At 43.2% G+C, this 24,074-nt stretch overlaps 2 protein-coding genes across 2 annotated transcripts in view; both read right to left on the bottom strand.

Moving 5' to 3' along the window:
* Tnpo3 (transportin 3) overlaps nt 1–7,742 on the bottom strand; it is a 74,107-nt gene extending 66,365 nt beyond the window's left edge. Inside the window, exon 1 of the mRNA XM_021164057.3 lies at nt 7,293–7,742. Coding sequence (XP_021019716.1) covers nt 7,293–7,412 — 120 coding nt within the window. The 5' untranslated portion in view covers nt 7,413–7,742. The remainder of the gene's footprint in view (nt 1–7,292) is intronic.
* A 14,803-nt stretch (nt 7,743–22,545) lies between these two features.
* Nucleotides 22,546–23,817, bottom strand: LOC147004019 (U1 small nuclear ribonucleoprotein A). Its single transcript, XM_085840766.1, has one exon. It carries the CDS (start codon nt 23,610–23,612, stop codon nt 22,755–22,757), a length of 858 nt encoding a protein of 285 aa, XP_085696892.1. The 5' UTR covers nt 23,613–23,817; the 3' UTR covers nt 22,546–22,754.
* Nucleotides 23,818–24,074: the final 257 nt, after the last annotated feature.

Raw genomic sequence — 24,074 nt, 5'->3', positions numbered from 1 at the left:
GAATGTGCAGCTGAGAAGCACAGCTGCTACACCATGTAGGCAGAAAGGCTTGCTTTTTAAGAGTTTGTCTCCTAAATAAATGTCTTAAAATTCCAAAAGGGAAAAGAAATAGAAATCAGAAACTGATAGCCATGGCCCATATCCTTTCTGACATGCTACTTTAAGAAAATTTCCATGGACATGTGACAAATTATATACCAAAATATCAACTGAGTCCACTAAAGCATGACTTTATTTCATCTTTTTATATATATATATATATATATATACTTTTCATCATTCAGTTTCTAGATAGGACTACAGAACCTACCTTTCTCTGACATTTTTAAGTTAGGGTCTCATGCCAGCTGGCCTCAAACTCAGTGTGTAACAGTCTTCCCATCTCCACCTCCCAAGTGGTTAGCATTACAGGCATGCACCACCACCCCTGGTTTATGCAGAACTGGGAATCAAATCCATGGCTTTATGCATGCTAGACAAGCAACCTACCAACTGGGCCACAGCCCCAGATCTAAACTATAATTTAAGATAACTTCTAGCCTACAGATTGTCTCTGTGAAAGAAACAACTTAAAACAATGAAACAGCAGAATTATTAGCCCTGGAAAGAGGAAGTCTTTGATCCCCATAGCTTTCTAAATTGTCTAATTTTGTATACACACTGGAAGTGGCCCAAGGAAACTAAATAATCAGAACATGCAAGCTGCTGTTACATAAGGATTTCTTTCAGATCTAATTCAAAATAACCTAGTTTCTTTTAAAACATTTTAGAGTTATCAGTGATATCCCCTTACCACAGAGAAGGCAACCATGGCTGCAGAGTTCCAAGAATTTTGGTGAAAGTCTGTAGAGAAATAAAGGTTCATCAGAAAACACCTGTTTTGAGCTAGAGAGATGGCTCAATGGTTAAGAACACTGACTGTTCTTCCAGAGGTCCTGAGTTCAATTCCCAGCAACCACATGGTAGCTCACAACCATCTGTAATGAGATCTGATGCCCTCTTCTGATGTGTCTGAAGACAGTGACAGAGTACTCATATAAATAAAATAAATATTTCTTTAAAAAATAAAGAAAGAAAACATCTGTCTTAGCTGGACTTTCGAGAATGCACCTGTAATCCCAGTACTTGTTGGACAGAGGCAGGAAGATCAGGAGTTGCAGAGGTTTCAGAGACACCCTGAGCTACAGGCGTGTCTAAAAAGGAAGGCAATCCAGCACTCGGGAGGCAGAGGCAGGTGGATTTCTGAGTGAAAGGCCAGCCTGGTCTACAGAGTGAGTTCCCTACACAGAGAAACCCTGTCTCGAAAAACAAAAAAAACAAAAAACAAAAAAACAAAAAAACAACAACGGGAAAAAAAGGGAAGGCAAAACAAAAAAAAAGGAAACAGCACCAAAACTTTAGAAACCAGAGAGATACATAATCTCGTTGTTGTTGCTGCTGCTGCTGCTGCTGTTTTTGAAGACAGGGTTTTGTGTAGCCCTGGCTGTCCTGGAACTCTCTCTGTAGACCAGGCTGGCTTCAAACTCCCAAGTACTTTGATTAAAGCCAAACGCCACCCACCATCACTCAGCACACACACAATCTTATGGGACAAACCTAAAAAGGCTAAAATCTGCCTGGGGATAGGATGGACTCAGGTGGGGAACCTGAATCCATAGCTCAGAATTATATAAGCATCAGGTACAACTAAAGGCAGACACCAACTCTGTATAAGCAGCAGTTAGGGCCCTAGATTTTCTCCTCGACTCAGTGCAAATGATGTATTATCTTCCCATCCTAAAGGAGGTTTTACTCTGTGATTTACTCTTGCAAGACTCAATAGGGTCTCTGGATACCCAGGAAAAGACTCAAGTGAGGATAGGAATATCATCTAAAAACACAAGATTAAATGAAAACCTCCATCACCTGTCCTCACTCCCCCACGCAGCAGCTAAAACACAGGCTGCCTAGTTTATAATCTCCAGGCACAAGACTAGGAGACTCTGCTCAAAGTAAAAGTGACCCAGGAAAGAATGAGCAAAGGAATGGTAAGGGACAACATGGCCGGTAGCCCATCCTGAAGCTAAACGAGAGGAAAATCAAGCTCAAGGCTAGCCTAAGCCACAGTAAGATCTAGACCAACCTGAACTATGTAGCAAAATCCTGTTCCAACTACCACCACCACCCCCTTTCCCCATTTCCAGGGGAAAAAGTTAAGACAAGAGTTAAACATTGGGGGCTGGAGAGATGGCTCAGCGGTTAAGAGCACCGACGCTCTTCCAAAGGTGCCGAGTTCAAATCCAGGCAACCACATGGTGGCTCACAACCATCCTAACAAGATCTGACTCCCTCTTCTGGAGTGTCTGAAGACAGCTACAGTGTACTTATATATAATAAATAAATAAATCTTTAAAAAAATGTTTTTTAAAAAGAATATAAAAAAAAAGAGTTAAACATTGTAGCACACTATAATTCTACAGGAGGACCCCCAATTCAGACAGCCTGGGTTACATAATGAAACTCTGGCCCATCTCCCTCACCCCACCCCCAAAAAGCTGGAGAGAATTTCTCATTCAAGGAAGAACTTAACCTTAAAGAATAAGGTTCTGAGTTTGAACCCTAGAAACCACATCTAAAAAGCCAGGTACCAGCAGGGGAGGCAGGGACCATCTGGCTAACCAGACTACCTTTCTCTCAAAGGAGTTGGACATTAGTTCCTGAAATGACACTCAAGGTTGTCCTCTGACCTCCAGACAAATGGAAAGACAATAAAAGGTTTAGGTTAACCTCAATTATCCACCAAATGAAAGAATAATTCATGAGAATATTATAAAATCCAGTTGTCAGTAGACCCAACACAAGAAAGAGGTGAAGGAAATTCCCTAGGACAGTGTTTAAAAGAGGGATTCCCAGGACAGTTAATTAGGCAACAGAACCAAGACAGATGAAAGATTCTACATATTAAAGTTATCAGAAAGGAAAGAAATAAATAAACCCACACCTAGACAGCTCAATGGTGGCCTCCACCTTTCATCCTGGCACTGGGGAGGCACAAGCAGAGGCAGTCGGATCTCTAAATTTGAGGCCAGCCTTGTCTACAAAATGAGTTCCAGGATAGCCAGGGCTACACAAAGAAACCCTGTCTCAAAAAACCCATACCTGTGTTAAAGACTCTGTAAGGCTCAATGGCTGATTAAAACTTCTGATGATATTAAGTTAGAATGATGCAGATACAGAGCCAAATTATCTTGCACTATTTTTAACCCCCTCAATAGCCATTCATTGTCCTTCAAACTTCAAGGTACATTAGCAAACCACTAACTTCTACCAGTCCAAAGGCTAAAAATGTTATCAGTACCTAAAACCTACTCAGAGCCAATTGTGGTGACACATGCCTTTAATCCTAGCATCTGGGAGGCAGAGGAAGGCAGATTTCCATTGAGTTCCAGGCAGCCAAGGCTGCATACATAGGAAAACCGTCTCAAAACAAAACAAAAAACTTCTAGAAAACAAAAGACCTACAGCAGTATCCCTGTTTCTTTCCTATAACCTGCTCACCCAAAGGCCCACCAATAAATTACATAAATTCTTAATTTGACTTTCCTTTTTATTTTTTCTCTTTCTCTCCCCCCATCCCCGTGTGTGTGTGTGTGTCTGTGTGTGTGTGTGTGTGTGTGTAAGTATGTACACAGAAGGGAGCACCAGATGCCCTGGAATTTGAGTACAGGCAGTTGTGAGTTGCCAGAGAGGTGCTAGGAGGCGAGCACTGACTCTCTTAGCAGTAAGGACTCTTAAGCACTGAGCTGTATCTCCAGCCCCACTTCCCTGTTCCATAACTAATACAATCAATCTCATGTCACCAATTCCATAGCACAACAAAATAAAGGCATTCTGAATTCATGTTTGTAGACTATGATCATTCGTATTTGACTCAAGTCAGTGGGGTGAGGGCTATTTTGGGAGTTGATAAATCTTAGGGCTATAAGCTCTTATTTCAGGCAACAGGGAAAATAGGTTATCAATATGAACATATATTGGACATTTTATACTGTGGATATTTGTGAACAAATGACATATATATATATATATAGAAAACAAAACAAAAATAACTTTTTAAAAAGATACCAGCAAGCACAAAAGACTTTTAAATTGTAAAGTAAAACTTAAGTTTTGATAAGAATTAAAATTATATAGGACTGCAAAATAATAAAAATTCAAACACAGGGTTACTTGAAATTCTTGAGCCAGAAAACAGTAATTAACGGATTGTGCTCAGGGAAGGATATCTGAATAGTGATTTTGGTAATGACAAGATCCAGGGTACAACTACATGACCTGAAGAAAATAAAGAAATGAAAAGGCCAAAGTGATAACGTAATTGTTCATTTAAATGCTCTAAGTTAGGCATGAAAGACAGACTGTAGACACTTGCTGCCAAGCCTGACCACTTTAGTTAGATATCCAGAATCCACATGTCAGGAGAGAACTGACTTCCACAAGTTGTCTTCTGACATACACAAGTGTGTCCACACACATAACACATAATAAAGAAATGGACACCCTGAAGCTGACCAAATGATGATGTATAAGCACGTTGGGTGCTCTTCACCCCTTTTCTACATCTTTTCTGCTCCAGCAGACTTTCTCCCCTTTCCCCTCCCCCACACCTTGATTCAGGGTTTCTCCACATAGTTCTGGCTGTCCTAGAATTCATTACATAGACCACACTAGCCTGAAATTCACAGAGATCCACCTGCCTCTGCTTCCTAATATCCCCTGGATACTAGTTGGCTTGATCTATAAGGAATCCCAGAAGAACAGAGTCAGCAAATGAATTCTTCCAGCTCCCTCACTGCAAAGGACCTCAAGTTCTGTCACCAGAAACATATCATTCTCCCTCAAAGAAGCTAAGTAACTGCTCCTCTCTCTCTATTCCTTCCAGAAAAAAATAACAGTTTGGCTAGAGGTTATAATATTATTTCTTCTGACAGCAGTCAGTGTACCTGCAGCTGTGTATTGTGTTTATAACAAACCCTCCTGGGGCATGGAAAGGAAAGCGAAGCCTGTAGGCCTCTCAGCTCTGGACATGTTACATCATCAGCATGAGTATACCATGTGGTCAGCACAGGTTTGTTTGCTCGTTTCCAATTATCAACATCTAGTTACTTAGAGGCTATATTGTGAGTTACAGGCCAGCCTAGAGAACTTAAAAAGTCTTTTTATCAAAATAAAAAGTAAAAAGGATGGGAATATAGCTTAGAGATTAACAATTTGCACAACATGTGGGAGGCCCTAGGTTCAATCCCTAGAATCTCTCATTAAAACAAACAAACAAACAAAACAGAAAAAGAAAATTCTCCCGACTAATTATTCTGTCAAGTTTATCATCTCTTCCTGTTGAGATTCTACAATGAATAGACACACAGAATAATTGGAACTAAAGGAGAGGAAGGTGAGTAACTCAATACTAACATACTTTAAGCTCTATGCTGAAGAACGTCTCTCAGCTCTTGAACACGTTACATTTAATCAGCATGAGTATACTATGTGGTCAGCACAGATTCGTTTGCTTGTTTCCAATTATCAACATTTAGAAGTTGTTTGTCCATGATAGGTTCTCCAGTACTGATTTAAAACACAATCAGTAGATACAGCAAAGAAGAGCTCACCTAGTAGGTTACTTATATGTTAGAAAACTGTATGAGGGGCTGGTGAGATGGCTCAGCGGTTAAGAGCACTGGACTGCTCTTCCAAAGGTCCTGAGTTCAAATCCACAGCAACCACATGGTGGCTCACAACCATCCATAATGAAATCTGATGCCCTCTTCTGGTGTGCCTGAAGACAGCTACAGCATATACACATATAATAAATAAATAAATAATTAAATAATTAAATAATTAAATAAATCTTTAAAAAAAATAGAAAACTGCATGAAGAACTGTAGGGAACTGTAACTCCCTTGACTGCAGAACTAAAAACTACAGGAGGCCTACATGGGGAGCCTACGATGAACCTTTTTTTTTCTCCTATATTTAGCCCTAATTGTCCTGAGACTCTGTAGATCAGGCTGTTCTGGAACTCAGAGATTAGCCTGCCTCTGCTGAGATTTAATCTCAGCTGAGATTAAAGTCGAGCGCCATCACACCCAGCAAAATCTTATTTGTCTTCCCACAATATAAACAAGAACGTGAGTGTCACATTTACATGCAACTATCAGAGTTAAAGTGGCAAATATTTTTTTTTAATTATGTACTTGAAACCTAGGAGCTTATTTAAGAAGATACAGCACCATTAAACATCAGTTATGAGTTAAACAGAAAAGGGAGAGCAAGCATTTCATGCTTGTGAGTATAAAATAAAATAATGAATGAAGGGTGAAGAGAGAGAGAGAGAGCTAGAGATGTAGGCTGGACTGGATCCCCAGCACCAAACACAAAGAAAAGAAAAAGAAAGCAGGTACTTAGTCTGTTAAGAGGCTCCTTAGTTTTCAAAGAATTTCACAGTTCATAGACTAAAACCTAAACACTGTCAGCAAAATCACAAGCTATTAAAATTCATAAAAAAATAAGAACATAGCAATGGTGAGTGTGAAAAATCATGGGAGAAAATACAAAGTGTGAGTCAAAAAATGAAAAAACATGAGCCCAAAAATTTAACATGTGGAAGGAAATACGATAGATACAACACACACTCCACCACATGCTCACATAAATATGGACTAATTAATATAGCTATGATACCCATCTTACAAATAAAAACGTACAGGCAGAAGAAATACAGTAGGAATCTGATATAAAACAAAAGAACTTCAAAGATTTCCTGAAACCATAACTAATTTTTCTTTATATTGGGTTGCACTCCAATGAGAGGAGAAAATCTGTACGAATACGAATCTAGAAGCCTGAGAAATTTCGAGAATAACACGAATGAAAATCGGCAAGGGACACTTAGGGGTGGGTAAGGCTACCAAAGGGAAGGTATTGCCAGATGCAACTCTTGAATACGGAAGGTGTACCAAAAGCACTTAAAGGAGAGCCAGACCCATTCCACAAGCGAGAGGTACAGAACTACAAAACGGATTCCACAGTCGAGGGAAAGGGCCCGTTCGTGACCAATCAGTTGCCACTGGTTTCCGAACGGCGGCACGTCTGTGGCTGCTCAGCCCCACCCCGCGGCACCAGCTCCTTCGGAAAGAGGATCTCCCACTGCCAAGCGCTCCGAGCGCTCAGGCTCTCGGCTCCAGCGGAGATCCATCCCATCCCACTCGGCCCTGGTCCCGCGCGGCTCAGAACGGCCTCTCCCCGAACCTCACCGAACGCTGCAGCTCCCCAAGCCAAAACGAGGCGCGCTCCTTTCCGCTGGGATCCGGGTCGTGGTAAAGCGCCTGCACCGCCTGGTACACGAGCTGCAAGGTTGGCTTGGCTCCCTCCATGCTGGCGGGAGCGGCGGCGATGACAGCGAAGAGCCCGATACTCCTCACAAGGCTTCCGCTTGCTCTGTCTTCACTGTCTCGGCCACAGCCGCTCCCTGACTGGCGCCATCTCCTCCTTTCTGGCCGTTACCAGGGAAGGGGGGGTTCCTCGTGGAAGTCGCCCCCTCGGAAACAGCGGAGAGGTCGTTTTCAGGTTCCTGCCTCCTTTTTGTCTTGTCTTCCCGCCAGAATCGCAGACTCTCGAGTCTGGACACGGGTTCTGGCTTCCGCACCTCCCGCCTTGCTCGCAGAGGCCTACCTCCGCATGACACGAACCACGCAGCGAGCCGAAGCAGGGCTTCCCCGAACCGGAAGTGGCCGTCCGTAGACTTTGGCACACTTCCGCCTGGTGCACCACAAACTGCCTCCTTCCCGGCACGCCTCCTCTTGTTTCCCCCGCCTCCTCCCGGAAGTGACCCTGCCTGACTAAGAGAACCAAGGGGAAGTAGGCACAAGGTAGTCAGTCTCCTAGGTGCGTGAGTCTTTACTTGAGCTTCAAGACTGGCTACTCTTAACGTTCCTGTCCAAATCTTATCTCGTCAGGAAGAAATCCAAAGTCTTTCCTCCCGGTTCCTACTTCTTCACCCGTCTCCAAGGAGTGTTTAAGAAACATCAGTTCAAGGGAGCCTGTAATCTCAGCTCTTGGAAGTTAGCCACAACACCATCAGGAGGAATTCCCAGACCAGTCTCTAATACGTGGAACTCTGTCTCTAAAAAAAAAACAAACAGCCAAGCGGTGATGGCAGACAGGTTTAATCCCAGCACTCGGGAGGCAGAGGCAGGCCTAACTCTTGAGTTTGGACCAGCCTGGTCTACAGAGCAAGTTCCTGGACAGCCAGGAATACTCAAAGAGACCCTGTCTCAGAAAATAATTAATAAATAAATAAATGACAAACAAACAAAATCAAATCAACAGTCTAGCAATCCTCAGTTGACACGCTAGTTTCCCAATATTGCTGCTTCACTAAAAAAATAACTTAATATCTAATGAAGGCTGACCATGTGTAATGCATTATAGTGACAGATTAACAACCTTCCAAAATAAGTCCTTTTTTATGAAATAGTTTTAAAGACTTATTTTTATGCATATGGGTGTTTTGCCTACATATTTATGCATGTGCACCGTGGTCCTGGAGGAGTTACCGTGTGAGCTGCTATATAGGTCCTGAGAATTGAATGTGGGTTCTCTACAAGATCCGTGAGTGTGTCGACTCTCCAGCTCCTAAACCTCATTTTAAAAGATGAGAATGTAAGGCTGTTCATGCTGGACCATATTTATAATCCTAGCACTTGGGGGGCAGAGACAGGAAGGTTGCTGCAAATTTGAGGCCAGCCTGGGGTTCTTTGTGTGGTTCTGGTTGTCCAGGAACTCTGCCTTCTGGGTTCTGGGATTAAAGGCATGTACCTCCACTGCCCAACTAATCACAAGAATTCTTTTCTTTTTTCTTTTTTCTTTTCTTTTTTTTTTTTGTGGTTTTTCGAGACAGGGTTTCTCTGTGTAGCCCTGGCTGTCCTGGGACTCACTCTGTAGACCAGGCTGGCCTTGAACTCAGAAATCTGCCTACCTCTGCCTCCCAAGTGTTGGGATTAAAGATGTGCACCATCACTGCCTGGCTACCATAAGAATTCTTAAATGAAAGCTGGAATTTGAGCTGGGAGCCTTGGAGGTTGGGGGTGAAGGGTGGAACATGCATTTAATCCCAGCACTTAGGAAGCAGAGGCAGGCAGAGCTTATATGCAGAATGAAGGTTTACAGAGGGACTTCCAGGACAGTCAAGGCTTTACAGAGAAACCCTGTCTCAAAAGCAAGCAAACAAACAAAAAACAAAAGCAAAAACAAAGACAAGCAAAAAAGTTAATACTATAAAACTCTTGGATGAAAACAGGTATACAGTTATGACTTTGGATCAGGCAATGACTTCTTAGCTATGCTACTAAAACCATTAAAAAAAGAAAAAGGTCACTGAAATTCATCAAAACTAAAAAACTTTAAGGAGTCAGAGAGATGGCACTACAGTTAAGAGCATGTATTGCTCTCACAGAGGACCTAAGTTTGTTTCCCAGAACTCATGTAATAATGTACAAGCATCAGTAACTTGTAAAAGTAACTTTTTTTTTTTTTGAGACAGGGTTTCTCGGTATAACCCTGGCTGTCCTGGAACTCACTTTGTAGACCAGGCTGGCCTCGAACTCAGAAATCTGCCTGCCTCTGCCTCCCAAGTGCTGAGATTAAAGGCGTGCACCACCATGCCTGGCAAAAGTAACTTTTATTAGCCATATGTAATTGTCAACTTGGAGGCTTACTACTAAATAAACTCACTCTTTCTCGTCCTTTCTGAACTCTAGCTGGCTGGTTCAACTCAGCTGTTCTGGCTCAAAACTGTTTTGTTTTTTGTTTTTTGTTTTTTTAAAGATTTATTTATTTATTATATGTAAGTACACTGTAGCTGTCTTCAGACACTCCAGAAGAGGGAGTCAGATCTTGTTAAGGATGGTTGTGAGCCACCATGTGGTTGCTGGGATTTGAACTCCTGACCTTCGGAAGAGCAGTCGGGTGCTCTTACCCACTGAGTCATCTCACCAGCCCCAAAACTGTTTTTCAAAATGACTGATTCAAACAGGCTTCTTTCAGCTTCTCACTGAATTGTTCTGCTTGGACTCAAACTAACTCTGGCAATATTCAGGTTCCTTATTTATTCTCTAGCTCACTCTTCACCTAGTTTGTTTTCTCTGCAACATGTCTCTGTAAAACTGTCCCATTAACACACGCACACCCAAATCTGTTGTTGCTCTCTTAAGTCACCTCTTTTTCCTCTCCAGTTCTTGTGAGAGTTGATGTATCCTACCTTTGACTCATTCTGTCAAATCTTTCTCTTATTTGTCACTTTGTCTGCCCCTCGATTAGCTGTCATTTCAAGCATGGCTGCTTCCTTCTATAAACTAACCTTACTTTCACTGTTTGGAGTTAAAAGTGTGTGCTAATTGTATGTCTGTGTCCCAGACAGAGGGACTAAAGGTGTGTGGCCTATCTGCGTTCCAGCAAGATCACAAAGACCTAGAAGGTCTTTGGATGTGATCCCTTGCTAGAACAGCCATGTTGCTGGGTTAAAATTCCTCTATGGTAACTCCAATTCCAGAACCCACTTCCTACCTCCTCAGGCATCAGGCATGAACATAGTGCACACACATACATGAAGGCAAAACCACTAATACACAGAGAGTAAAAATAAATAAGAGTTATCAAAACTTGGGCTAGGGACATCACTCACTTGGTAGAGAGCTCTGGAGCCTGTACAAAGCCCTGGCTTTGATCCCCACACTGCATCAAGTGTGGTGGCACACACCTGTAATTCTAGCACTCCACAGTAAGATGCAAGAAGATCAGAAGTGCAAGACCATTTTTAGATACTTAGAAAGTTTGAAACCAATCTGGCACTTATGAGACCCTGTTTCCAAAAAATTAGGTGAAACACTCTAGATTGAAGGGAGTAGGATGGTCATCTAAAAATATTTTAAACTAAGACCAGACTGATGGATGAATAGGAAACTAATGTAAAAAGTATTTCAGTCAAAGGCAACAAATGTTCAAGTCTGTAGGAAAAAGAGGAAAGTGTATTTTATAAAGTCTATAGACTGAAAAAGTCCACACCAACTGGAAGAAAGACTTGATACTTACCAAACACATCCTACATATCTTTGTGTCCTCAAGAGATTGCTTAAGGTGGTAAGTGAGCAGAAAGTGCTTTGTCTGTCTTTTAGCTCCTTAGAGATTTCTCTTAAAGCATTCTAGCTTGCAACACTAAATGTCCTGGGCAAGGACAAAAATAATAAGCTGTTGCAGTAATCCTGGTGAGGAGCCATAGTGGCCTAATGTAGGAATTAGGGATGGAGATGGTGAAGTGTAAAATAAACTTAGGAGACTAAATTGGATGTGGTGGTGATTGTGGCTACGGAATGCAGAGAGGAGAAAGAGACCTCCGCTCTCTGAAGCACAGACACAGAAACTGTTAACTTTTATAGTAGCAGGAGAAAGAGAATGTCAACTATACACTCCAGGAACTGTCCCAGGGATTGTCATAAAGCTTAGATCTGTCCCACGGTGACAGTCATGACTTTCAGTGTACCGCAAGTCCAGTAGCAAGCTAAGCTGCGGCTCTACAGAGTGTTCCTGTCCTGAGTTGTGCCATTAACATAGACGGACACTTTTGTGTCTTTACACAATGTCAGATTGTATCGAATGTCAATAGACTTTGAGAAGAAATCTGTTTCATCACTGACTAATCCTGATTTCACTTAGAGTTTCGGCTATAGCAATTGTAAAATTTTCTTTTAGTTCCAGTCCAATCTTAATTACTAATATAAATTTTGAATCATACATCATGCTTCATACATTCATAAATAGGCTACAGAGAGCTTAGAGGAGTGAAGAGATTACAGAAGTTTCTCTTAAACATCATATTCAGTGGGGGAGAGGGCATGGGATGGGGGGACTCCATAAGGGAGACCTGGAAAGGGGAAAACATTTGAAATGTAAAATATCCAATAAAAAATAATATTCAGCAGGGTTGGAGAGATTGCTCAGCGGCCAAGAGTACTGGCTGCTCTACCAGAGGTCCTGAGTTTAATTCCCAGCAACCACATGGTGGCTCATAACCATCTGTAATGGGATCCAGTGCCCTCTTCTGGTGCGTATAAAGACAGTGACAGTGTACTTACTGTGCTGGCTGGTTTTGTGTCAACTTGACACAGCTGGAGTTATCACAGAGTCACAGATAAAGGAGCTTCAGTTGGGGAAGTACCTCCATGAGATCCAGCTGTGGGGAATTTTCTCAATTAGTGATCAAAGGGGGAGGGGCCCATTGTGGGTGGTGCCATCCCTGGGCTGGTAGTCTTGGATTCTATAAGAAAGCAAGCTGAGCAAGCCAGGGGAAGCAAGCCAGTGAGTAATATCACTCCTGCTTCCTAACCTGCTTGAGTTCCAGTCCTGGCTTCCTTGGTGATGAACAGCAGTGTGGAAGTGTAAGCTGAATAAACCCTTTCCTCCCCAACTTGCTTCTTGGTCATGTTGTTTGTGCAGGAATAGAAACCCTGACTAAGATACTTACATACACTTAAATAATACTTACACACACATAAATAAATCTTTTTTAAAAATCATGTTAAGCTGGATGATGGTGGCGCATGCTTTTTATTCCAGCACTCAGAAGGCAGAGGCAGGTGGATTTCTATGAGTCCAAGGCCAGTCTACAAAGAGAGTCCAGTATAGCCAGAGCTACACAGAAAAAAAAAAAAAAAAACAAAAAAAAAAAAAACAAACATATCTTGAAAAAAATTTATAACCCAACCTTGCTGGATGTGGTAGCTCACCCTTTAATCTCAGTACTCTTCAGTCAGAGGCAGGGGGATCCCTATGAATTTGATGTCATCCTTGTCTAAACAGTGAGTTCCGGGACAGCCAGGGCTATGTGGAGCAGCCGGGTCTCGAAAATCAAAACAAAACAGAACAGCCAGGCTGACTGCAACAACAACAACAACAACAACAAAAAAAACAGAAATAAAACTTGAAGACAAGGGCCAGGGATCCAAATCAGTGGTAAAGTGCCTGCCTACGATGCATGAAGAATCCCCAGAACTATATAGCCCAGGCCAGGTAGTGAATGTCTGTAGCTCTGCCCATAGAGAGGTAGAGGTAGGAGGATCAGAAGTCCAAGATTATCTTCAGCTATGTAGCATGTTCAAGATTAGCCTGGGCTACGTAAAACCCAGTATGAAAAAAAAATTGAATAACAATAAATTCAGAAGCTACCTCTGTTTTCGTCGCTGGTAACAATTTGCAAAGTAGTCCCAATGTCCCTTGACAGCTCAACATGTGAAAGCATTGGTTCTTTTATTCCAGTCTTAATTACTGATGTTAGCTCTCAGGTTGCTCATTACATCACACTGTAATTACACACACACTCCATTCAAGTTACAGAATGACTATAGAAAAATTAAAAAAGGCCTCAACAGAGTTTAAGCAATTCAAAGATGCCTGATTATAGTCGGAAGTAGAGTGTTAATACAAATGTAAATAACAGGGGACAGGAGGTGTCGACAGATGGGAGCACTTTCATAATCTTCATATTTATAGTCTATATTATATTTAAAAGAGTTCATTTTTTATAAGTACCTCATACTTTAAAAATGGAGTCAGCACACACAATTATAAATTGCTCACCAGTTACATACTGCTAATGGTTTGCCTTAATGCCTTTAATCTACATGTAACCTAGATGGCACCTGGTTGGACGGAGAGGTGGGGTTTGCAAGACTCAGAAAGCTTGGAAGCATTTGACAGCCCCCCTATGCAGAGAGATGATAATGAAGAGAAAGAGCAGTGGTCATTGGGGGTGAAGCTCCCACACCATGAAGCTCAGATTCGAGGCTGACCATCTGGCTACAGGGACAAGACTAGACCTTGGAACTGTGGAATAGCCAGCTGTTTGATCAGACTCCCTACAATGGATGCTAACTGGAAATGGAAAGGGGAAAGCAAGTCTTTGAGGATGCTGACCGCCTATTTCTCAAACTCCAATCTTCTGTTACAGCAGTAAATGCTCTTAATTGCTAAACCATCTTTCCAGCTCCCACCTTGGTTTTCTGAAACAATTTATTTCAAGGGGTCCTGAGACTTTGACTATTAGGATAAACTGGCTATCCAGAAAGCCCCAACCATCCTATCCTGTTTCTGCCTCCCCAGTACTGATTTATAAGCACACATCACAATACACTACTTTTACCTGGGTTCTGGAGACCAAACTCAGGTTCCGGTGTTTAATAGTGTGAAGGTTTAAATAAGAATGACCTCATATGCTCATATATGTGAATTCTTAGTCACCAGAGAGTGACACTACTTAGAATGGTTGGTAGGTATGGTCTTGTTGGGAAAAGTCACCGGGGATGGGCTTTGAGGTTTCAGAAGGCTCAGCCAGGTCTAGTGGCTCTCTGTTCCTGTTGCTTGTGGATCCAGATATAGAACTCTCAGTTGTAGTTTCTTTAAAAACTCAGTTATGTCGTGTTATATTATGGTATGGTATGTTGTATGAATCTGTGTCTGTTTTAAATAAGAGGCTGCTTCACAGCAGATGATTATAATTTGCCTTGTGCACTGGCAGGGGTGTGATCTTTGCCAGCTGCAGATAGTTTAATTCTGGGGACTCTGGAAAGGGTGTAAATAGGAGAGCCCTGAGAGGACCTGGGGCAGCCCCACCCCCTGCTGCTCTGACCCCACTGCTACCCCCACTGCTGCATTTGCTGTTGCTGGATATTCTGACAATGAAGACTGGACTTGCCCCAAGAAACCCAATGCCCCTAATCAACAAGAAGCCATCTATGCTTCCTTTTTCCTCGGATCTTTCTCTCCTACATAGTATGTGGGGGTTGGAGGGTGGAAAGGATCATCAGGGTAGAACAGGGTTGGAAAAATAGTAGATATCAAAACCCAGTAAAACAGCTCAAACAAATACTGCAACGCTCAGTTATTTCTCTCCAGCACCATGTCTGCCTGCATGCTACCATGCTTCCTGCCATGAGCACAAGGGACTAAACCTCTGAAACTATAAACAAGCCCCAAATGCTTTCTTTTATAAGAGTTGCTGTGGTCATGATGTCTCACCACAGCAGTACAACACTGACTAAGAAACATGGCAAGCACTTTACCAAATAAGCTCTTTCCCTAGTCTTGGTATGGTTTGAATAAGCCCATATGTTCCTGTGTGTTCCCATAAGCGTTGGTGCTGGGCGGGTGGTAGTTCCTGTGTTCAGTGAGAAGTAAGGCGATTCTGCTTTTGATTTGTACTCAAACTGGAGCTGATGCTGCCTGTAAAATGGAGACTTCCTGGCTCCCTCTGAAATCCATGGCCTCTTTGTCTTTGTCTTGTATACATATACAAACGTGTGTGTGTGTGTGTGTGTATGAATAAATTTATAAGTGCAATTTGCTCATTCCATCTACTACTTGTATGTATGTGATTTCAGGGCTGATAAATTACTATTAGATAACCAATTAAATGGCTCTTCCCTGGGAAGAGGATTTCTGCTGCTCTCAGTATTTCTTAGTTCCCCATAGCTTTTTGGCCAGGGGTGGGACGCTCTGAAATTTCCCCAGCCATCTTAGTACATCTATTGGTGCCATCCTTGCTCAGACTTTTGCAGCCATATTGTCGAGCTGTCGTAAGTGAAGCTTCCCTGCTATTTCTGGGAGACAAAATCTCAAAGCTGATTTCCTGGTCCATTAGCCCTTAAGTCTTTCTGCTTCCTCTTCTGTGATGCTCTCTGAGCCCTAGGTACAGATGCAGATATATCCTTTGAAACTGAGAACTCATGATCCGTCGTTCTCTGCGTTTTGAGCAATTGTGCTTTTCTGTAATGGTTGCTGCCTGCTGCATAGAGATGTTTCTTTGATGAGGAACAAGAGCTATACTTACCTGAGGGCATAAGGATAAGTATTTAGAGTATAGTTAGAGATTGCTCCTTTAGTAAAGAAGCTGTGCTGGTTTGAAGGAGAACAACCCCCAGAGGCTCGTATGTTTGAGTATTTGGTCCTCAATTGGTAGAACTTCTTTTTTTTTTTTTTTTAAAGATTTATTTTATTTATTTATTATATGTAAGTACACTGTAGCTGTCTTCAGACGCACCAGAAGAGGGCATCAGATCTCATTACGGGTGGTTGTGAGCCACCATGTGGTTGCTGGGATTTGAACTTCGGACCTTTGGAAGAGCAGTCGGGTGCTCTTACCCACTGAGCCATCTCACCAGCCCCTTGGTAGAACTTCTTGAGAGAGTAGAAGGTGTGACCTTGTAGGAGGAGGTATGTCACTGGGTAAGGGCTTTGATGTTTCAAAAATCCACACCATGCTCTCTCTGCCTCCTGCTCTTGGATCGGGACAAAAGTGCTCAGCTGCTGCCCTAGCACCAGGCCCGCCTAATACCATGCTTCCTGCCATGATCATCATGGAACAACCCTCTGGAACCATGAGCTCCAATAAACATTTTCTTTTATAAGCTGGCTTGCCACCGTGACATATGATGGCAATAACAAGGTTACTAAGACGGTGGCTGTAGCAAGTTCTCCTCTGAATCCATGACCTCACTAGCCCTGGGTGGTGGACCAGGCTTCCATGAATAGGCATGATTTCCCTGCTGATTGGCAGGCTAATTAGACAGCTTTGGTTACCACCAAAATATGAGTGCCACTATTGCACCCTCAGGGATATTGTGGCTTGCTGAACATTGCTGTACACTATAGGCATCAAAGCTGTGTCAGACTATTGGTTCCTTTCCTTCTTTGGAAGCTTTCATTGAACCTTCCAGTACCACGAAAGCCAGTCCTCAGGAAGGAGCCTACAGGTCAGATCCTCTTGAGTCCTCTGTCCTAAGTGCATGGTGTACTCAGTAGTAGGGACTTACCTTCAACTTGAGAGGCAGCCAAGGGCAATAGCAATAGCCTTGGAGTCTCTTGGACTCCCCTGACCAACAACTCCTAATACTGGGGTTTTGGTAGATCATCTATGATTTAGAGGGAGCACTGTTAGACCAAGGGGTGTAACTTTATTTAAACAATATATGTATAATATAGTTATGCATAGTTATATGTATTGTATATAATTTTAGTTAAATAAAAACTATAATTCTTCATGACTTTTAAAAACATCCTTAGTGTTATTTTTCCTCCTCCCTCTCCTTTTGTATTGACCTCCCACTCCCTCCCCTAATTAAAGCCCTCCTACATATTTCCCACCCCCCTTCATATCATCTGTATTCTGCTAGTCCCTTCTCTAGGCCCACCCTCCGTAGTATCTTTTTTATTTTCCTTTTTTTGTGGTTATTCCATGTTGTATATTCATACCTGGAAATTTGGAGTTGGGGGTGTTTGTCCTTCTGGTCTGGATTATCTCACTCACTATAGTATTTTCTAGTTCCATCGATTTATCTACAGATTTCATGATTTCATTGGGACTGGAGTGATGGCTCAGCAGTTAAGATCCATTGCTGCTCTTGCAGAGTAACCAGATCCATATGAGTGTTCAGGACCATTGGTAACTCCAGAAGGTGTGAACACCTCCTGACCTCTGAAGGCACCATGCACACACGTGGAGTGACAAGACAAGTCTGCAGAGGCGCCTCCACCTTGTATTCTTTTTTTTTTTTTTTTTTTTTTTTTTGAGACAGGGTTTCTCTGTGTAGCCCTGGCTGTCCTGGAACTCACTCTGTAGACCAGGCTGGCCTCGAACTCAGAAATCCGCCTGCCTCTGCCTCCCAAGTGCTGGGTTTAAAGGCATGCGCCACCACTGCCCGGCCCATCTTGTATTCTTATTGAGACCATTTCAGGTTTAATCAGAGTTTGACCTCCTCAATGGAGAATCCTATGGAAAATTATTCAACTCTAGTCTAGAAGGAGGAAGATGAGAAGGAAGACAAGGAGGAGAAGGGGGGGGAGGAGGGGAAGGGGCAGGAGGAAAAGGAGGAGTCAGAGTCACTACATAGCTTCAGCTTCTCCTGGCCCAGCATCTAGCTAGCTAATCAGCCCTCAGGGCACGTGCTTTAGCCTGAATTCCTGCAGCTTGCACAACTGGAGCAAAATGTACACACAGCAGTTTCTCCCCTCAGTTCAACCATAGACTGAGGATAACATGTGCCTTGGCTTTCCAGCTCAGAAGCACCCTGAGTCAACAGCTTTCCCTGGAATTTCGCTTGCAGAGCAAGTTGAAGCTGATGGAGGAGCCAGAGTGGCGGATGGTAAATAAGAATTGTGAATGTCTACAAGATACCGAGAGCAAGGAGCTCAGCCTTGAGCCTTAATAAGTGCCGAACGCAGAAGCACCAGGTAGACTGGTCTCCTTTTGAACAAAATGGAATTCATTTTAAGGAAACAAGAAGGAACAAACCACTATAGAAAATCCAGGGAAATAGAAGAGGGAAAAAAACATGGAAAGTTCAGAGTCTGCACCCTGCCTCCTTCTCTTTTTGTCCCTCCAAGTCTTCAGTCTCCCATTGAGCTTTTTCTCTTTGGAAACTTGACACAGAGAAAAGAGAGACGAGGCTTTTCCTCAACAAGATTCATTATTTTTGTAGTACTTAGGGGCTGAGCCCAGGATCTCACGCCTTTAAAGCAAGCACTCTTTAACACCGAGCTATGCACGCCTCTCAAGATTAATTTGCATAATTCTTGTTACATTCGCTGCGAGAACACTTCGCTTAGTTTGGTTCAGGGTGTGATAAGGGTCAAACTGTTGCCTAACCGGCAAGCCTAGTGGGGGGAAAAAAAGCTTTGCTTATGACCCCAGATGGGGCACGCCTCTTTCTGTTTCTCTCGGAAAGACGCTGTCTTAAGATCTGACGACGTTGGCACCAACCCTCCCACTGCTTCTAACCATGAGTTTAGTCTGGCAGCTGGCTTTTGTTTTTCTTTTTGAGGCAGAATCTTGCGCTTGAAATCCTCCTGACTTAGCATCTCAATTAACTGAGATCACAGTGTATTTAACAAGAAATGGGAGCAGGGAACCAACCAAAGCCATGACTACCCAGCCTCAGCCAATCACCTTCAGATAGTCCCAGTCACGTGGCTTCGTACGATGCTGGACTCTCTTGCTTCCTGGGAGATGTGGCTCCGTAGGTTCACTAATGACTCCCATGCCCCCTGCCCCTCTGCCTGGCCAGCGCACAGGGTATACCAGCTCTGGTTCCACATTGTGGATCCAGACCTTCGACAAAGCCATTGCCCATCTTCCAGTCTTCTAGAGTTCTCTACAGACTAAGACTTGTGATTTCCTCTTCCCCCAATGCCCAAATACTTCACGGTCTGGGACTCTAACTTCCATGACTTCTACATCACTCCGTGTTATACATGTTCTACATGTTCTACACCTCTATTGCCACAGATGGGGGTGGGGGGTCTGGACTTCAAAGAAATTTCATTGCTCAACTGCCTTTCTAGCCTCATTAACTCCAGGGCAAGGTCTAGAGTGCCAATCAATGTCAAGCTCTCAAGTCATTGTTAGGAGACAGAGGATGACAGCCATGCTTTCATTTTGCTACACAAGTTTCTTATTGGGACAGCTAGTGGCATTTGGTGCCTAGTACTCCCTTCTGATCCAAGTCTGACCTAAATATTGCAGGAATAGTGACGTCCAAAAGTACATCAAACATCTCCAAATACCCCTACCTGAGTCTTCTTCCCTTTTTTTTTTTTTTTTTTTGCCTCTCAAGAGTAGAACATGCGGGGGGGGCGGTATGGGGGACTTTTGGGATAGCATTGAAAATGTAAACGAGGAAAATACCTAATTAAAAAAATAAATTAAAAAAAAAGAGTAGAACATGCAACACACTCGTGTGCGCGTACACACACACACACACACACACACACAGCACCTTACATACCAACCATCTTACCATACTTCAATTCTTAGGACCAATTGTCCTTTGCTCCGGATTGCTGGGGGCCAGCTCAGGCGGGGGTGCTCTTCTTTCTTGTCGGTTCTTAAAGATTTATTTATTTATTATATGTAAGTACACTGTAGCTGTCTTCAGACACTCCAGAAGAGGGCGCCAGATCTCGTTACGGATGGTTGTGAGCCACCATGTGGTTGCTGGGGTTTGAACTCTGGACCTTCGGAAGAGCAGTCGGGTGCTCTTACCCACTGAGCCATCTCACCAGTCCCCTTGTCAGTTCTTCTTGAGGCATCGGAGGGGGAAGAGCGTAGGCGGAGGGTAAGACTTGGTCTTACGAGATTCGGGGATAAGACTTTGTCTTACAAGATATTTAGGGTTGTTGTATAATAAAAAGTTTACTTACCTAAGTCTAAGTTACTTTGCTACTGTAGCTGATCTGCCTTCTGCGATCCTCTGAGGCCAGAAACTGCAGTTTCTGGCTCTTCGCGCCTCTTCCTCAAACCACAAAGGATTAAGTAAATAGCCTTTGTTCTATCTCAGCGGGAACTGCTGGGCTCTAACTTTCAACCTCCTGGTTGGAAGTCGCAGGAAGAAAACTGGTTAGAAGAGAAGTGGTTATAGAGTTTATTACTAAATTGTAAAAAGTTTCCGGGCTGGAGAGGTGGCTTAAGGGGTAAGAGCACTGACTGCTCTTCCAAAGGTCATGAGTTCAAATCCCAGCAACCACATAGTGGCTCACAACCATCCTTAATAAGATCTGACGCCCTTTTCAGGTGTGTCTGAAGACAGCTACAATGTACTTATTTATAATAATAAATAAATCTTAAGAAAAAAAGAGTTTCCTATGAAAGCTATCTAAGGGGAAAGGTGGAAAGATCCTAAGTGGGGAAAGGGGAAAAAATTCTCTTTCTCCTTTGACTTCAGTACTTATACTTTCAGAATACATGATCACATGTTACAAAGTTCATCACAAGTTCACACACAAAAAAATCAAATCATAAATTGAAATAGAAGTTTACAACAGATAATGTTTCCATGCATATCCATGAGGAGTAATTATCTGGCTAAACATCCATAACCTGACTCAGCTGCACAGGTTCACTGAACTTTTAAAACCATAACTAAGTTATTAGTGAAGTTTTGCATAGATAAACCCAGTCAATATTTTATCTTCTGTCCTAGCACCTCTAATAAATCATTAGTTCCCTTTTTATGACCTTTGGTTAATTGTCTTACAACCTCTTGGAATGTGCTCTGAGTAAGAGAAAGTCTGGTTACCATCTAAGAGCATTAACTGGTGACACTTGGGAGACTGACAGAGTTCTCATTGCAGCTTTGACTATCAGAAAAGGACCTAATAGCAGTCCAGTTATTGAAAAAAAAAGAGCTTAATAGTCACAGATATAATTTTAGGAATTATTATAGGAACATCATTAAGACTTAAGTCATCTATTTGTCTATATAGCATCACTACAAGACAGTACATCTTCGTGGATCTGCAGAGATCTGCTCCAAAGGGGTGTGCTACTACTTAGTGATTGTTATATATGTTTAATAGTAACAGGAAAAGCATTTTAATAGCAGGAATCTTTCCTAAAATGAGTCCCTTACAGTCTTGCTTAATAAGGGTGCACCTGTCGCAGACTATATAATAGTCCAAAGCAGGCCACTTCAGGATGATCACCTGCTAGTTATTAGCTTGTCCCATTATGGCTCCTGACACTGGATTAAGAGGTTTTCCTGATCTAGGACTTCCAGTGTCATCCTAGAAAATTCCCAAGCAAACTGGGATGGCTAATCACTCTGATTGTCTTCTATTGACTCCTATAAGAGATTATATGCTGTAGGAATCATAAGTGATTCTGCCTCTAACACTCCTTTTTAGAAATTGGTCTCTCATTTCTCCTATCCTTTCTTCCCTATCTTTCCTCCATTCAAGATTATACCGGGAACAACCTTGAAGAGGATGCTAACTCAAGATTCCCAAGGTTATGACCTGTGTCCTTTCTGCACTGATGCTGGTCTCAATTTGACTACTGCTCCAAGGAATCTAATTTAGGAATTGGACAGAGTGTGACATCCCAGGCAGAGGCAGGAGGATCAGGAGTTTAAAAACATAATCAGCTATATAGGGAATTTGAGAAGAGCCGGGACTACATGAAACTCAGTAGTATTTTTTTTTAAAGGAATTACTAAACATCTTAAATAATAAAATCTACTGTAGAATGAGCAATACAGGAAGCCTGACAGTAACAGAAGAGGAAACACACACCCAGAAAAAAGCAGAAAGTGAGACAGGACCTTCAGGCTGGTTCACTGTGATTTCCACCCCTGGGTGTGCAGCGTTCACCTGGCCAGCTTTTCTATTGCTATGTGGTTTGGTTTGAAAGAATTGGGGGAGGAGTTGCAGCAGTGTGTCACTCTGTAACCTCAGGTGTCCTGGAACTCACTACATAGCCCAGGATGACCTCAAACTCAAGGCCACCCTCCTACCTCAGCCTCCCCAATACAGAGGTGGCAGGCATGAGCCCAGAGTTTCTTTCTTTCTTTCTTTCTTTTTTTTTTAGTTTAACCTTCTAAAAAAATATTTATTATTTTATTATTTATTTTTATTTAACTCTTTTTTTAATTAGGTATTTATTTCTTTTTTTTTTTTTTTTTTTTTTTTTTTTGAAAAACCAAACCTCAAAAACTCACTTTAATCACAATCTAACAGCGCCAGGTGCAATGTCTGGGGACAGACTCTGGGTACAATGCTGTGTGGCAACCACCACACTCACACACGGCTCTGAGAAGGCCCCTAAGGGGGACTTACCTTCAGGGACTGAGCCAAGGGAGGGGGGAAGGGACTGGGGTACTCCATAGGGAAAGGCGCTACTTCTTGGCAAAAGAGATCTTCATAGCATTGTTTTGTGTGATCTTAAAGCCTTGCAGGGCATCGCGTGCTGCCCCAGCCTGCACTTCATTGTCAAACTCCACGAAGGCGATGTCATGGCGCCCAGGGACCAGACGCACCTCCTTGAAGCCAGGGAACTGGTTGAAAAGCATGGAGAGCATGAGCTCGTTGGTCTCCTCAGGCAGGTTGGTGAGGAACAGGATGTGATTGGGTGGATTCTCGGAGAGAGGCTGGGCAGGCGGCATCTGCCCAGGCATGAGCTGCTGTGGGGGCATGGCCCCAGGGGGGATCTGGCCAGGAGCGAGGCCTGGTGGCGGGATCATGCCAGGTGGTGGCATGTAGGGAGGCTGTCCTGGCATGTGGTGCATGATGCGGGGTGCCTGAGTCATCGGTGGCATGCCCGGTACAGGCTGGACAGCACCCACCACGGGGGCAGCTGCCCCACCCTGAACAGCCTTTTTGGCAGCAGGTGTCTCCTGACTCTTGGGCTTCCTCTTCTCTCGTTTTCGATCTCTCTCCACAAAGGTGCCCTTCATCTTGGCAATGATGTCCGAGTCAGTCTTTGCGTATTGGATGCGCATGGGCTTGTCGTAAAAAGGGAAGCCCTGCATGGAGCGCAGGGCATTGGTGGCGCTGCTGACCTCCTTGAAGATGACGAAGGCCTGGCCCCTCATCTTCAGGCTCCGAGACACCAGGATATCCAGGATCTGGCCAAACTGGGAGAAGATGGCATACAGGGACTTCTTGAGCTCATCCTTCTTGATCTTCTCATTGAGATTGTTGATATAAATAGTGTGGTTGGAACGGGGGGTCTCGGGAACTGCGATGGTGGCCATGGTGTGAGATGTTCAGGTACGGCTTAAAGAGGAGGAAAAAGCGACTTTAGTCCTAAGTTTCCCAAATTCTTTGTTCCAAAGGGCTTTTGGGCTCCGCTCAGGGATCGCCCTTCCAAGAGGAAGTCGGGTAAGACCGAAATTGGGGGAGGATGTCACAGCTTAGCAACAAAGCCAGCATAGGACCCCGCTTCTCCAACCCGCGTGCTAATAGCGGTATTTATTTCATTTACATTTCCAATGCTATCCCAAAAGTCCCCCACACCCTCCCCCACCCACTCCCACTTTTTGGCCCTGGCATTCCCCTGTACTGAGGCATATAAAGTTTGCACGACCAATGGGCCTCTTTCCACTGATGGCCTACTAGGCCATCTTCTGAAACATATGCAGCTAGAGACAAGAGCTCCAGGGGGTACTGCTTAGTTCATATTGTTGTTCCACCTATAGGGTTGCAGATCCCCCCAG

Source organism: Mus caroli, unplaced genomic scaffold, assembly GCF_978045245.1.
Source record: "Mus caroli unplaced genomic scaffold, Mus_caroli_1 scaffold_7, whole genome shotgun sequence".
In the NCBI taxonomy this organism is placed as follows: Eukaryota; Metazoa; Chordata; class Mammalia; order Rodentia; family Muridae; genus Mus; species Mus caroli.
Note: the sequence above shows the minus strand (reverse complement) of the source record. Positions and strands in the feature narration are given on the sequence as shown.